At 38.4% G+C, this 14,387-nt stretch overlaps 1 protein-coding gene across 1 annotated transcript in view; it reads left to right on the forward strand.

Moving 5' to 3' along the window:
- LAMA1 (laminin subunit alpha 1) overlaps positions 1-14,387 on the forward strand; it is a 141,469-nt gene that overhangs the window by 112,606 nt on the left and 14,476 nt on the right. Inside the window, exons 48-56 of the mRNA XM_061595855.1 lie at positions 1,861-1,985; positions 6,291-6,441; positions 8,534-8,678; positions 9,663-9,804; positions 10,709-10,823; positions 11,016-11,186; positions 11,386-11,537; positions 12,067-12,252; positions 14,138-14,300. Coding sequence (XP_061451839.1) covers positions 1,861-1,985; positions 6,291-6,441; positions 8,534-8,678; positions 9,663-9,804; positions 10,709-10,823; positions 11,016-11,186; positions 11,386-11,537; positions 12,067-12,252; positions 14,138-14,300 — 1,350 coding nt within the window. The remainder of the gene's footprint in view (positions 1-1,860; positions 1,986-6,290; positions 6,442-8,533; positions 8,679-9,662; positions 9,805-10,708; positions 10,824-11,015; positions 11,187-11,385; positions 11,538-12,066; positions 12,253-14,137; positions 14,301-14,387) is intronic.

Raw genomic sequence — 14,387 nt, forward strand, 5'->3', positions numbered from 1 at the left:
TACCAGCTTCAGCTGGTAAGACAGCTGCGGCCGTTTCTGGACTGGGATAGCCCAGCCACTGTGGTCCATGCACTGGTAACCTCCTTGCTAGATTACTGTAATGCGCTCTATGTGGGACTGCCCTTGAGGTTGGTCCAGAAGCTGCAGCTGGTTCAAAATGAGGCAGTGAGACTACTTACGGGGGCAGGGTATCACCAACATGTCACCCCGCTGCTGAAAGAATTCCACAGGCTGCCCATTAGCTACTGGGCCATGTTCAAGGTTCTAGTTTTGGTGCACAAAGCCCTATACCGCCCTAGGCTCCTGCTGGGAGGAAGGGTGGGATATAAATCAAATAATAAATAAATAAATAAAATATACAGCTTGGGACCAGGATACCTGAAAGACCATCTTGTCTTATCTCTTACATACCCAATTGATCACTGCGCTGTGCAGGTGAGGGCCTCCTGCAGATACCATCTTATCAGGAGGTCCATTCCGCACATCATAGGAAATGGACCTTTAGTGTGGTGGCCCTTTGGAATTCCCGCCCCTTAAATATTAGATAGGCGCCATCTCTGTTATCTTTTTGACGCCTGCTGAAGGGCTTCCTCTTTCATCAAGCCTTTTAAATGGAGACCTTATCCCAGTCTGTGTCTGTGTTGGAATTGCTTTTTAAAGTTTTTAAACCTTTTTAAAAAAAATGTTTTAAACCTTTTTTTTAAAGATGTTTTTATAGCAGTTTTGTTTTAATGTATTTTAGGGTTTGTTTTTATGATGTTGTAAAGTGTTTTTTAGTGCTTTTGTTTGCCACCCTGGGCTCCTACTGAGAGGAAGGGTGGGATATAAATCAAATAAATAGTGTCATGGAGCTTGTAAGGGTCCAGGACCCTGTCTGGAACAAGTAGATTAACAACCCCACAGAGGAATAGCCAGGAGCATCCTGATCACAAGGTGGCATTCTGTTGTGGTCTGTAGGGAGTATGGATGGATCCTGTACCTGTGGGGCAGCAGTCTGTTGAGAATAAGGGGAGATACAGGCAGAGAACAGTGAGCAATAGCAGCTGGAGTGCATAGTCACTGAACATGGATGCCCAGTAGGTGTTTATGAGAGGAAAAGAGAGACCAGTGAATGGTTCCACTTGAGTACACCGCAGGTGCTCATGCCATAGTCTCTCCCCCACAGGGGGAAGAGGGAGGCTACAGTGATGTGAGTAGTCTTCTCCCTTTCCCCCTTGGAGGCTGCAGTGGAAGTCTGTGTGCAGTGACAGCTTGTTCTGATCCGTGCATCTGAGCTGTGATCCTGACAGGCAAAAGTTCTTATGAGTGTTTGGCCTGTGATGGCAATGGCCGGAACAGAGTGCCTGGTCTTTGCTAACAGAGAGCTTACCTATGTATGATGATGAGTGTCTGTGTGCATAAGAAATATTGCTCTCAGCTGCTGGTGGATGGGAGTGTAAGAGCTTTACAGTTCAGACAAGGCCCAGTATTCACATATGGTATGAAGAGGGAGGCAGGGAGACAGTTGCAGCAGTAAAGCCATAGCATGATTGCCTCCTTCTCTTTCTTATCTGTGTGATGCATTCGGTCTTTGCATTCTGCACTGGAATTTGGTGCTGTGTATTTGTGGCTGGAGCCCCTAGATGAGGTACCTGTCTCAGCAGGGAAGTGCTAGCACTGTACTCAAGTTTCCATATCTGTTCTGAAGATAGGCTGTTTTGTGCAAAGGGTTCTAAGTATCAGTAATATCCTTTATTTACATGGTACAATTTATTGTGATTATTAAATTACGATGTGTTGGTCATGGATACTGTTTATCAGGATAAAAGTCACATTACCTGATATTTATTTTGTTCTCTAAATGTGTTTCTTCTGTAATAGAAATCACCTGCCATTAAGGTAACACATTTTAAGGGATGCATGGGAGAGGCATCCTTGAATGGCAAATCTGTTGGACTCTGGAACTACATAGAAAAGGAAGGCCAGTGCAATGGATGCTTTGGAAGGTGAGCACTGGAAACCATTGTTGAAATCCAGAACCAAAATTAGGAGTTTTCATACATGTTTGCATAAATACAGCTTTACCACAGGAATGAAGATTGGTGGATCTGGACATCCCTGACATTGTGTGGATCGTGATCTCATCATTGATATAAAGGTGTCTGATCTTGTGGGTGTCCAGGTTCCAGATCATGTAGACTACAAAAAGTGGTCAACATTCAAAAAACCAGAAAAAAGGCAAAAAAAATCCCAAAATGCTGTAAGGAAAATTTATTTCTTAAGCAAGCCCAATGCTTTTCGGCCTTTACTGTATTGGGCCTTTGTCAGGGGCTGCAAGAAGAACAATACACTACATTTAATTACATGAAAATAAATAATCCTAAATGTCAACAAAGAATACAGGATTAAATACAATTGTTTCGTGATATTTTTTTTTTTTTTACAATAATTTTTATTCAAATTTTCATAAAACATACAAAACAAAATCATAAAACATTCAAAGACAAAAAACAAAACAAAACAAAAATAGTTAAACAAAAAAAATAAAATATTGACTTCCCATTTGTCACAGATCAAATCAGTTATAGGTCTACAATATATAACAATCCTGTCTCTTAAATCATATTATAAAATCACTTTCCTCCAGTAGTTATCTTAATTAATCATCAAATCTCATAAACATTACTTTATTCTTTCCACAAAAAGTCAAAGAGAGGTTTCAATTCTTTAAGAAATATATCTATCAATTTTTCTCCAAATAAACATGTCGATTAATCCATCTCGTTAATAATTATAATAATCTTATTGTCATAACCATAGTCCAAATAAACATTTCGATTAATCCATCTCATCAAAATCTGTTAGGTTCAATAATTTCAATAGCCATTATTCCATTATCCCTATTAGTTCCATCTTCCATCTTCAATAGTCCTGTTAGGTCCAGTAATTTCAGTGTCCAATCTTCCATTATCAGTATTCCATAATAATCTTGCTGTCGTAGCCATAGTCATATAATAAGAGTCTGATGGGAATTTCCTCTATCCCAAATATTTTCTTGCCATCCATTCTGAATAAGTTGCTGAAATACTGTTGTAAAGTCATATCTCTGTTCTTCTTTTTTACAAAATGCACTGGCTCATCTCTTGAGAGTTTTTCCATTGTCACATGGCTGCAGTTAATTCCATAGATTTTCTCTATATCAAACTCCATCACGTCATTCCAGTCCAAAAGATTATCCAAGCCATTGATAACTTTATCTCTAATATCTTCATTAATTTCTTCAGAGATAACGTTAAATTCCAAACAGTAGATTTTATTTCTAAAATCCATAAACTCCAGATCTTTTTCCAATTCCACATTTGTTCCAATCTCCAGGGCTTGTATCTTCCCTTTATTTTTTCTTTTCTCATCTCTGATCTCATTCTCCTCTCTCACAGGATCCCCTATTTCTTTAAGCTCCTGCGTCATTTTGCTCAATTCAATTTTCAGCTCCTTACTACCCTGTCGCAGGGTTTGTTTCGTTATCTCAATCTCATCCATTATTTTCTGAAACATAGTTACTTCCAGATTCTCAGCCACTTTCTTGATTGCCATTTTTAAAACCACGAAAACAAAGCAAAACAAAAATAAAGAAGAACCACTTCTTATTTCAGCAACAATTGGGTTAATATTCCAGGCTTGATGACATCACAGTATAAACAGAGCAGCCTGCCTTATCTCTCTATGTTCAAGAATGCAAAACAAATTTAGTTCCCAGCATCAAAACAGTTAGTGGCGTCGTGAAGAAGCAGATTCGTCAAAATAAAATAGACCAAAAAGAGAATAGTCCCAGACAATATAATATTCCTCGGAATAGAAATCAGGAATAGAAATCCCTCTTCTGTTTATATCTTTAGAATGCACTTCCAGGACAGCTTTTTGCGACAGAAACAGAGATAAGCTGTTAATTTCGTAAATAACAGAGAAGAGTTATAGCTCACCCAGAAGTTGTCCAAAGCCGATCAATCTGACAAATCTCCTTTTGCTGCAACAATTTAAACCAAGTAAAAAAAATAATAGAAAGAAGGGTGCTTGCCTGTTAGTCCGTTCTCTCTTTAAAGAAAAGATAAACGTATCGCTTAAACAGATAGAGCTTGTTCGGAAGTCCGTCCGGCATTGTTGGCTGGACCTTATCTCATAAATTAATGAAATCCAGTCCTCCCAACAAAAACAGGCTTTTGAGGTTGATCTCTATGTTTCTCCCTGCCCGGGAGAAATTTCATCAGTCAAAAAAAAAAATGTTCTGACTGATTTATATCTGAATAAGCTTCTTTTGAGGCGGGAGCCCGTCCCAAAAGCAGGCACAAGCGAAGTCACCCTTCCCGGAAGTGTGATAATTTTTTTGTTAATACTTGCACAAAATCTCCAGTAGCAAAAATGCTCAAGTCTTTAGTAACGATTAAAAGATGAAAACTGAAGACATCCTCCACTTCCTGGCTTGTGGTAACTCCAATGCCATGATATCCAAACTGAGCAATCTTTGGTTACTGCTAAAAATTACTGTATCCCAAACTAAACTGTGTGTTCTGATTCTTGCTTGGCTGCACACTGTAGTTATCACTAATCATTGTTTGCCTGAGTTTGAAGTCACAGCAAACTACGGTTACAATGATAACCAGCGTTAGTGTTGGGCTAGGACAAGGGGAAACAGGGTTCAAAACCCCAATCAAATCACGAAGCTTACTGTGTGACCTTGGGCCAGTGTACATGGTCCTCTCTACCTAGGTCACTGATTCATAGAGTCACCATAGGTCGTGATCAACTTGAAGGCACGTAACAGGGTTGTGAATGTTGCAAAGGCAGGTGGAGGATCATGTATACTGCTGTGCTGTTCTTGAAAGAAGGGCAGAATAAAAATGAAATGCAATATCAGTCATCATCATCGCCATCACCAGGGATAAGGGAACATGTGAGTCCAGAGCACATTCCCAATGATCAAACTGTGATTTGTCTGTGACATTACTCATACATTTTCTGTAGATATGGATACCTGGTTTGTTTTATTCATACATATATATTTCTTCCCTGTGGAAATGGAGTTTAAAATAGCATCAGATATTCTTATACGTTCATTTAGTTCTCAAATATACATGTTTTAACAACTGTATATGATAACATATACCAAACATCTTTTATGAGAAGAAATAGTTTTAGCAGATTCCTGTTAAGTACCATTTGTAACCAGCAGAGGGAGATACAGGATTATTTTAGGAATGTTTTTAGGAACGTTAGAACTATCCATATAATTATGGCTTCTAGACCATTATCCTTTAAATCAGTGCAGCACTTTGAAAGATTTAAGCATATAGATTCTGTTTTGCGCTTGATTGTTTCTTTACTATAATCGTTATTTCAGAATATGTCCACAGCCCATCAGACTGTTCAAAATGCAAGAAAACTAGGTCATGCAACTGAAATTAAACGAGCAAATTTGCTGTAGCTCTTCAGCTCAAACCGATGAGATGATCCTGAAAACAAGTTGTTCTTTGCTTGTTTGTAACTGTACTGCATTTGTACCTTACTAATTTTAGCATCAGCTGATTTCAATCTTGTATGTTTCATACGGCAGCCGCCATTCATATTCTTGCAGAATTGTACTTGCAGAAGCCTAGTTTCTGTACATGCACATCTCTTACCTTAAAGAATGCTTTCAGGTGCAGACCTGAAAGATTTAGATCAGGGAGAGCCAACATGGTAGCCCTCTAGATGTTGTTGGAAACCCTCCAGCTTCCATAAGGTTCAACCAGCATGGCCAATGGAGAAGGATGATGGGAGTTGTAGTCCAACAACATCTGGAGGGCATGACTTTAGCTACCCTGATTTTGATCATCTGGAAATTCTACTGATGGGGGTGGTGATCTGAAAATTGGCATTTTCTGCTATTGTCTTTGTACTATGGAACACCCTTCTCTCTACCATACATGAAGCAGCAACCATCATTTGCCTCTAATGTCTTGTATAGACTTATTTTTGCCCAGGGTTTCCTTGACCCATAAGATCAGGCCCTATTTTATGTGTTTGAACTCCCATAATTCCTGTGGTATGTTTTTGTATGCTTTTTCACTACTTGGTTATATGTTATATTTTTAATGACATTATTTGATTTATATGAGAGATTTTTAAAATATTAAGCAGTTCATAAATGCTTTTAAATACAAAATAAATGAAATTTCTGTGACTAGCACAAATCTTTTGTGAGTAGAATTTACCTTGTTGGTAAGAAAGCAACTCTCAATACGGGACTGTTTAAATATTTTGTTTGTTTTCCCAAGCCCCCAGGATGAAGACACTTCATTTCATTTTGACGGCAGTGGATATTCGGTGGTTGAAAAGGCACTTCGCTCCACTGTGACCCAAATAATTGTATTTTTCAGCACCTTCTCCCCAAATGGGCTCTTAGTATACCTGACATCTAATGGCACAGTAAGGAAATTGGTTTAATGCTATAGACTAGTCATTTCCATAGAGTCTGTGGAAATAACTAGTGATTGTATATACTTTTCAACAACAATTTAAAAAATTCAGCAGAAAGCACTATAGATAATCTATACCACAGACTATATAGAAGACTAAGTAGTTATGGTGAATTTTAAAAATTAAAGTTTAAAGGCATATAAAATCTTTATCTGTTTCCCCTGACATGCACATAACATTATGTCTATTGTTTTTAATTTTGCATGTTGCCTCAAGCCTATTAAAAGGAGCTAAGAATTATGGGTTGTAGTCAACATTAATTCTACTCATGGTAGATCCATTGAAATAAATGGAACTAACTTAGGTCCATTAATTTCAGTGTGTCTACTCTGAGGTCCCAACTGTATTACATCTTGCTGAGAGTTGTTAGGAGATCCCTATTCTCCACACAGAGCTTCAATTCCCAGAGTGGTTTGATCATCAATCCCTCTTCCTTGGAGGGGAATAGGGGTCCCCTAACAATTCTCAGCACCCTTAACAAACTGCAGTTCCCAGGATTCTTTGGGGAAAGCCATGACTGTTTAAAGTGGTATGACACTGCTTTAAATGCATAGAGCAGATGGGGCCTGAATAAATCTTATAGTATGTTGTGTAGCCTTTTTAAGAAACTGAGGTATAAACTGTGAGCTTCCTAGTTAGAGCCAGAGCTTGGAAGTAATTTGTTACTTGTAATTCATTACTTTTTTGAGGAATGATCAGGTAATTACATTTCGATTGTAATAGAACTAGGAGTAATTTTATTACTTTTGTGAAGTAATTGTAAAGTTTCCAGCATTACTTTTGGGCATTACTTGGTGTGGGGAGCAGGGGAAGTCTGCTCCTCTGAATTGTGGATAAAATCATGTGCCTCAAACTGGGCTTCTGTGCACCGTTGCTCTTCCCTCATGCTCTGTGGGTGAGTAGGACGTGACAAGGGAGGAGGTGCAGAGTGAGACAGGGTGGAGTGGAGAAAACAATTGTTTAAAAAAATTGGAGGGTGATGGTGAGAGTGGAGGAAAATAGGAGCTGAAGGGCAAGAAAATGGACAGAGGAGGAGGAGGCAGCAGCAGAACGGAGATAAAGAACTGTGGAGGTGAAAGATGACGTGTGTGTGTGTGTGTGTGTGTGTGTGAGAATACTGTGTTTGCACTCAGCACACAAAGTTGCCTCCACCACCCTCTCTGGCTGCTCTGCATTTGCAGTATTTTAACTTTTTTTGCATCTCGGGAAAATGTTTGCTTGGGTGAATGTCCCTTAGTTGGTGGCAGGGCAGGGTCCAGGAGGTGGTTAAGTGATAGAAATTATGCTGGCTGGCTGAGTTGGGGGGTGTTGCACTTGGTCTGACATGCAAAGATCTGAGTAGTGGCCTCTGCCTCCCTTACCAGCGGAGAGACCACCATTGCTATCTTATGGATAAAAAGAATGATTCTACTGCCTCTGTATATGTGTGTTTATTTTTAATGTTGTTTTAGACTACTTAGATGTGCAGCAGCCAAGGCCAGCACCTTGTAGGTGTTTTTTTAAAAAAGTAACTGAAATATAATTGTAGTGATTACTTTGGAGGAAAAGTAATCAGCTACTTTCAGAGCAAGTATAATTGTAATGTTAATTACTACTTTTTGGGGCCATGTAATTGTAACTATAATTTATTACTTTTTAGAAGTAATCTTCCAAGCTCTGGTTAGAGATTTACCTCTGCCATGAATTCACTGGGTAGCCTTAGAGAAGCTGCTCGTGTTTAGCCTCAATTGCCCACCTGCAATATGAGAATAATAGCAGGATTTTTATAAGGCAACATAGATAATGTATGTGGAGCACTCTGTTTGAATGCAAAGTAATACCATACTTGTGGCTGAGGACAGGAGGGTTTTTTTAAATCTGTCTTGCTGAAAAGGCAAACATCAAAACAATACCCAGTGCCTAAATCAGGGGATTTTTTTTCATTGACCAATTCAAGCAAATTCACTTTTGAATAAAAGATATATTAGCCCTTAAAAGTACTTTGTTACCATGCAGTTTTTCTTTTATTTTCTAACTTTTGTTTTGTTATTTTTCCCTGCAGAAGGATTTCTTGTCTCTGGAGCTTGTTGATGGCAAAGTTAAACTAACTGTTGATCTTGGTTCAGGTCCTCTTACCCTTAAAACAGAAAGCCGCTACAATAATGGAACATGGTATAAAATTTCATTCAGTCGAAATAAAAAAGAAGGTAAAATGTTATATATGGGTTGTAAGAACAAATTATTACTCTTTCTAGTTTATAAGCATTATAGCCAGATTATAGGCACAATCCAGCCAAAGTGAAGATTTAAGGTACCCTTACTTATATTCAGAGCTTGGAAGTAATTTGATACAAGTAACGAATTACTTGTAATTCATTACTTTTTTGATGAACGAGTGGGTAATTCCTTAGCTGGTCATCTGCATAACAAATGAGGCAAGAAAAGGATAAAGAATGAGATTAACCTTTTGTCATTCACAACTGTTGTCCAGTATTGAAACTAGGTAAGTGGCAGGAGGAAACCATAACTCTCCATGAGATTGACTTGGATAGCATGAACATAAGGAAGGCCAGATATCCAACGTTGTGTGAGCGGAATTCTACTTGTATGTATGACAGGACTTCCCCTTCCTGTCATCCCCCCCTTCCGCTCCCATGCTCCCCCCAGATCTGCTCCAGAAAGTCCCTCAATCTTCTGGAGTAGATTTGGGGAGAGTGCAGGGGAAGGGGAATCTGTTCTGTCAGCTGTGTTCATTCTGGTGGCTGACAGACACTGTTGGATATCACCCAAGGACTTTATGGTTCATGACCCTATAGGAAATGTGCTGCATATGTGTTTGTAAGACTTGTGTTTGTTGAATCAGAAAGGTTAGAGACTTTTTTTGTATTTAAAAAAAACAAACCTGAAAACTTATACTTGCAATTATCTATTGCGGCAATAGTGTCCAAAATAGCATATAGGCCATGTGTTCCATATTTTTCTGTAATGAAGAAGGGTCTTTGTAGGAGAATTAGATTAGCTTAATAAAATATCTAGACCTTTACTAGTAAAGCAGTTTGTTTTTAATACACAGCAGAATGATATCTTGTTACTGTTATATTTTGCTGTAATGTTTGAGTAATAACAAATGTAGCATAGCAAAATCTCGGATCTTTCTATTTGCTGATCTCTGATTTCATTACTGTTTTTAGGGATTTTGGCAGTCATGGGTGCTTATAACCTCAGTTCTAAAGAAATCAAGCAAGGAGAATCCCCTGGTACAGCCTCTGACTTGAATCGTTCTGATAAGGATCCTATTTATGTTGGTGGGTTACCACGGTCAAGAGCAGTAAGGTAGATTGTAACCCTTAGATCTTCTTCAAAGTGTGAACTTCCAAACATAGTTTTTATCTGCAGGTTCAAAATTAATGAATGCCAAGTATTTTCCTTTCTCTAATTGGTTTTGAACTTCAGACTTCATAACAGTCCATGCTTATTTTTCATATGGTGCTTACATTTCACCTTTTCTTTTTGTTTTTCTTAGCATCACATTACAGCAAACATGAGTACATCATAATCTACATAAATATGCATAATTTCTGCTTGGCACCATTCGTTGGTCCATTGGACCCTCAAGGAGGCAAGATCTTTTCAGAACAAAGAAAGACTTGGCTGAGAGGACTGAGCTAGAGGCACCTCTCTCTAGTCGATCTTCCTCTATCTCCTTAACAGACATATGCGGAGAGACTTAAACTTTGTCTTTAGGCACTTCCTGGAATTCTGAGATGGATCCCCTCCTGGACTCAGGATTCTAATTCCTTTTTCTTCTTCTTGAGGTTTTCCTTTGCCCCACTCAAACCATGCCTTCTCCATGGGTAGAACAGATAGCACATCACTATCTGGTGAACAAGTACAAAGATAATTCTCAGGGAAGGAAAAGTCTCAATTTTTTTACTACCCTACAACGCAAAACACAGAACCAATACAAGTTACCAAAAATTGTTCTGATTTTTCTGAAGAATTTTCTGAGAAACTGGGAACGAATGTAGGGGTAGAAAGGAAGAAAATATTTTTCTGTATTTGCAGACAGAATTAAAAATGGCTTGTGAATGCTCCCAGTAACTATTTCTGTCTGCTAGTTGGCATAGCCTGTTTGCTGCTTTCTGTAATCTAGATTTACACAACCACTCCTTCTTGAGTTAAATATTGTGGCCCAATGTTTCTCCCAGTTACCTCAGCTTAATATTTTCTCTTCAAGGAAAGGGCTTAGTAGCAGAACGTATGTGGGATGTATTAAGAACTTGGAAATATCCCGTTCCACCTTTGACTTGCTTAAAAATTCGTATGGTGTGAGGAAAGGCTGCATCCTGGAGGTAAGACATACTGACAGTTCTGTTGAGAAAACTGAAACTGATTGCTGCTTGTTGCTGAAAAAATGAATCAACAATGTATGACAATGCTTTAATGGACATTATAATGTTGCTAAAGTGTCAAATCATCAACTCCTGCCTTGTTATGTCTCTGACAGATGAAGCTCTAATGATTTATCTTCTTTTGCTAAATAGCCCGTACGCAGTGCTAGTATCTTAAGTAATGGTTACATTGAGCTGCTGCCAAAACCCCTATCACCAGAGTCAGAACTTATGGCAACGTTTGCTACTAAGAACACCAGCGGTGTTATCCTTGTGGGGCTTAGCAAAGGTGCAGAAAAGCGAAGACGCAGGCAAGCCCATCTAGTAAGTATCCAGCCATCTTTTTAGCTCTTATGATTTTAACTGTCATAGTCTATTTCAGGTAAAACTAGGAGTAATAGGAAATCAAGTCAGGATTATCACATAGGGAAGCACCCCTTGGTTTGGAATGGGTGAGCACATCGTATGAGGAGTGAGCAAGAGAGTAATATCTTAACCTGATCTTCTCCTCCATCTTTTTCAGCCCTTTTTCTTCATCATGTTAGTCGATGGCCATCTGGCAGTGCATGTTAATGCTGGGGACAGAGGAAGTACAAGAAAGGTCATAGTTGAGCCTGTTAATGGAACTTACAGTGATGGCCAAGAACATTCTGTTATTCTGACTCGGAATAAGAGGTACAAGCTGAAGCACCTGTTTAATTAAAGCCTGTTGTTAGTTTATCATATTCCCTAAAGAACTGACTTAGTTTAGTTTATTTCAGTAGAACAATCACAGTTGTTTTTTTCTGTTGTTAACAAAGAAGATTTGATTTATATGGTAATTGCAGACAGTACACAGCCACTGATTAAGTTGTGCATCGATGCTCTCTTGAAATCAGTAGACATTTTGGCCACCTGGGAGAATAATACTAAATATTGATATAAAAAATACGCACATAATTAGCTGTTTTATTAAGCTGAGAAATATACACAAAGCCAATGTATTATGCGTCAACTGCAATAGGACTAATACTAGAGATTAATTGGAAAGCTATTAAACAAATCTGGTCTGCCACAAGAGCAGGACCCCCAACAGCCTTTGGAGGACCATATTTATCTCTGTAATTTAAAGTGGAATATGAAAAATCACTGAATCACAATTATTGTCCTTAAAACAAAAATAGTGAATAATTCTTCACTTTGCTTTTTTCCCTTTTCTTTCCAGAATGATAACTGTTCAAGTGGATGAAAATAGCCCTGCGGAAATTAGGCTTGGCCCATTGGCAGAAACAAGACCAATGAATATCTCCAGTTTCTTCATTGGTGGGATTCCTGCAGGGGAAGGTGTTTTAGGACTAAAGATGGCTGGCTCTCTCTATGGCTGTATAACCAACCTGATATTTAATATGGAGTAAGTTTGTTTATTGTTTATTTAATTAAACTATTTCTATGTGCAGCCTTTATATTTTGAGTCAAAGCTCTGTCAAAGTGCCATAAAAGCAGTAACATATGAAACACAATAATAAATCAAAGTTAAGAAATCAGCAATAATGAAATAACAGGCAGCCCCAGCATGGATAAATACAGGACCCAAAGAAATAATAAATAAATAAATACATACATACATACATACATACATACATACATACATACATACCTCTACAAGGAAAAGCTAGTGACAACAGATGGATTTTCAGATCTCATAAGGCCTACTGTGGACTGATATAGTCTTGTTTGTAATGAGCTCCAGAGCCATAGGGCTACTACAGAGAATGCCCTTTCCCTCATATCCACCAACCACTACTGTTGGTGGTGGGCAGGGCAAGAATGGCCTCCACTGTTGAGCTCAAGAGTACAGGCAGGTTGACATGGGTGCAGTCAAGTTAAAAGTCAGTTTCATTAATACAAAAAGTCCTACAACTAGTAATACATAAAATGTACACCCTCTTATTATACATGTTTTGTAGTAGGGAGCCCATCTCATTTAGTCTTTCTGTGATATTTTAAAACACACATTCATAATGTGCATAAAAATTAGAAATGTATTATTTATTTATTTATTTATTTATTGCACTTGTATACTGCCCCATAGCCAAAGCTCTCTGGGTGGTTTACAGCAATCAAAAACATTAAAACAAATATACAATTTAAAACACCTATTTTAAAAACAATTTAAAACACAATTTTAAAATTTAAAACAATATAAAAACAATTTTAGACACATGTTAAAATGCCTGGGAGAAGGGGAAGAGGATTGTGAGACAGGATGCATTTATATGGGATGTAGCTTTCAGTTTACTCTAATACATACCCTGCAGTAGCTGCATAGCCATTCGCCCTGATATGTTTCTTTTTTTCTTCTTCTAGTAAATATTGCTCGCATTAAAATTGTTTCTGATTAGTATATGCACTCATCGTAATTTATTATCTGCATTGCCTACATGCTCAGAGCAGAAAGCTGTATTATACAAAAGTTTCACCCACAATTTTTATTGCACTACCTCCACACTGAAGAATTAATTCATTTACAGAAGGAGCACCATTTGCCATGACCTTTGTCTTTTTAACCCAGAGGGAGTACAGTCCTGCTATAGTCCTTGACAATGATATTAAATTGAGTAGATTTCCACCCTTGTTTCCATTGCTTCACTCTAAACCTCAGTTCTTCCTAAAGCCTTGATTTGCCCAGATGTTCTTATAGCAAAGTATGTTGCCCCTCTGTAGCTGCTTGCAGGATCTCTCAGTGCAGTGTTTCCCAAACTTTTATTATTTTTTTTTGTTGGTGGACTACAGTTCCCATAATTCCTGACCATTGGCTATGCTGGCTGGGGCTGATGGGAGTTGTAGTCCAGCAACAAAAAAATAAATAAATAAAGTTTGGGAAACACTGCCTCGGTGTATAAGAATTGCTTATTGGTGGAGATGTGTGTCACTTGGTGTTCAGGTCACAGGAAAAGCGTGCAGGTATCAATTTTTGCCTCACTGTGTTGAAAGTTATGACAGAGTCCAGAATCATAGTTGAGGATGTGTCCTGAACAGAACAGAGCAACAGGCAGGACCTGTAGATGTTGTACACAAAGTACAGAATTGGCAAGATACCAGATTGGTGTAAACAGATGTGAGAGACTGAGGTAAACAAATGTGTTCAAATTTGACGTATTGAGATTTTTTGGGTAAAAGTGCTACTTGTAAAATGTCTCCAGCTTTCATAGTATGCACAGTGCACCTGTTAACAGTGGTCCTGTTTCTTGTGATTCATTGAAATAAAGTTAAATTATTCTTTCTTTAAAACCCAGACTTTTGGATTTCACTACTGCAGTGAGATATGAAGGTGTTGATATGGACAGTTGCTTCCTCTGGGAGAAGCCTAGGCCAGTCACCCAGCCAGAAGACCCTGAGATTCTACCTGAGACGCAAATGCTACCAATCTCTTACAGAACTCTTACAGAAATAAAGAAAGTATGTAGTGAAAATCTTGACCTTCCTTTCCACATGGCAAAATGAGCCCTGGAGAGATGGGAGGTGTTAAGTGGGCGGGGGGTGGGG

Source organism: Rhineura floridana, chromosome 1 (assembly GCF_030035675.1).
Source record: "Rhineura floridana isolate rRhiFlo1 chromosome 1, rRhiFlo1.hap2, whole genome shotgun sequence".
NCBI lineage: Eukaryota > Metazoa > Chordata > Lepidosauria > Squamata > Rhineuridae > Rhineura > Rhineura floridana.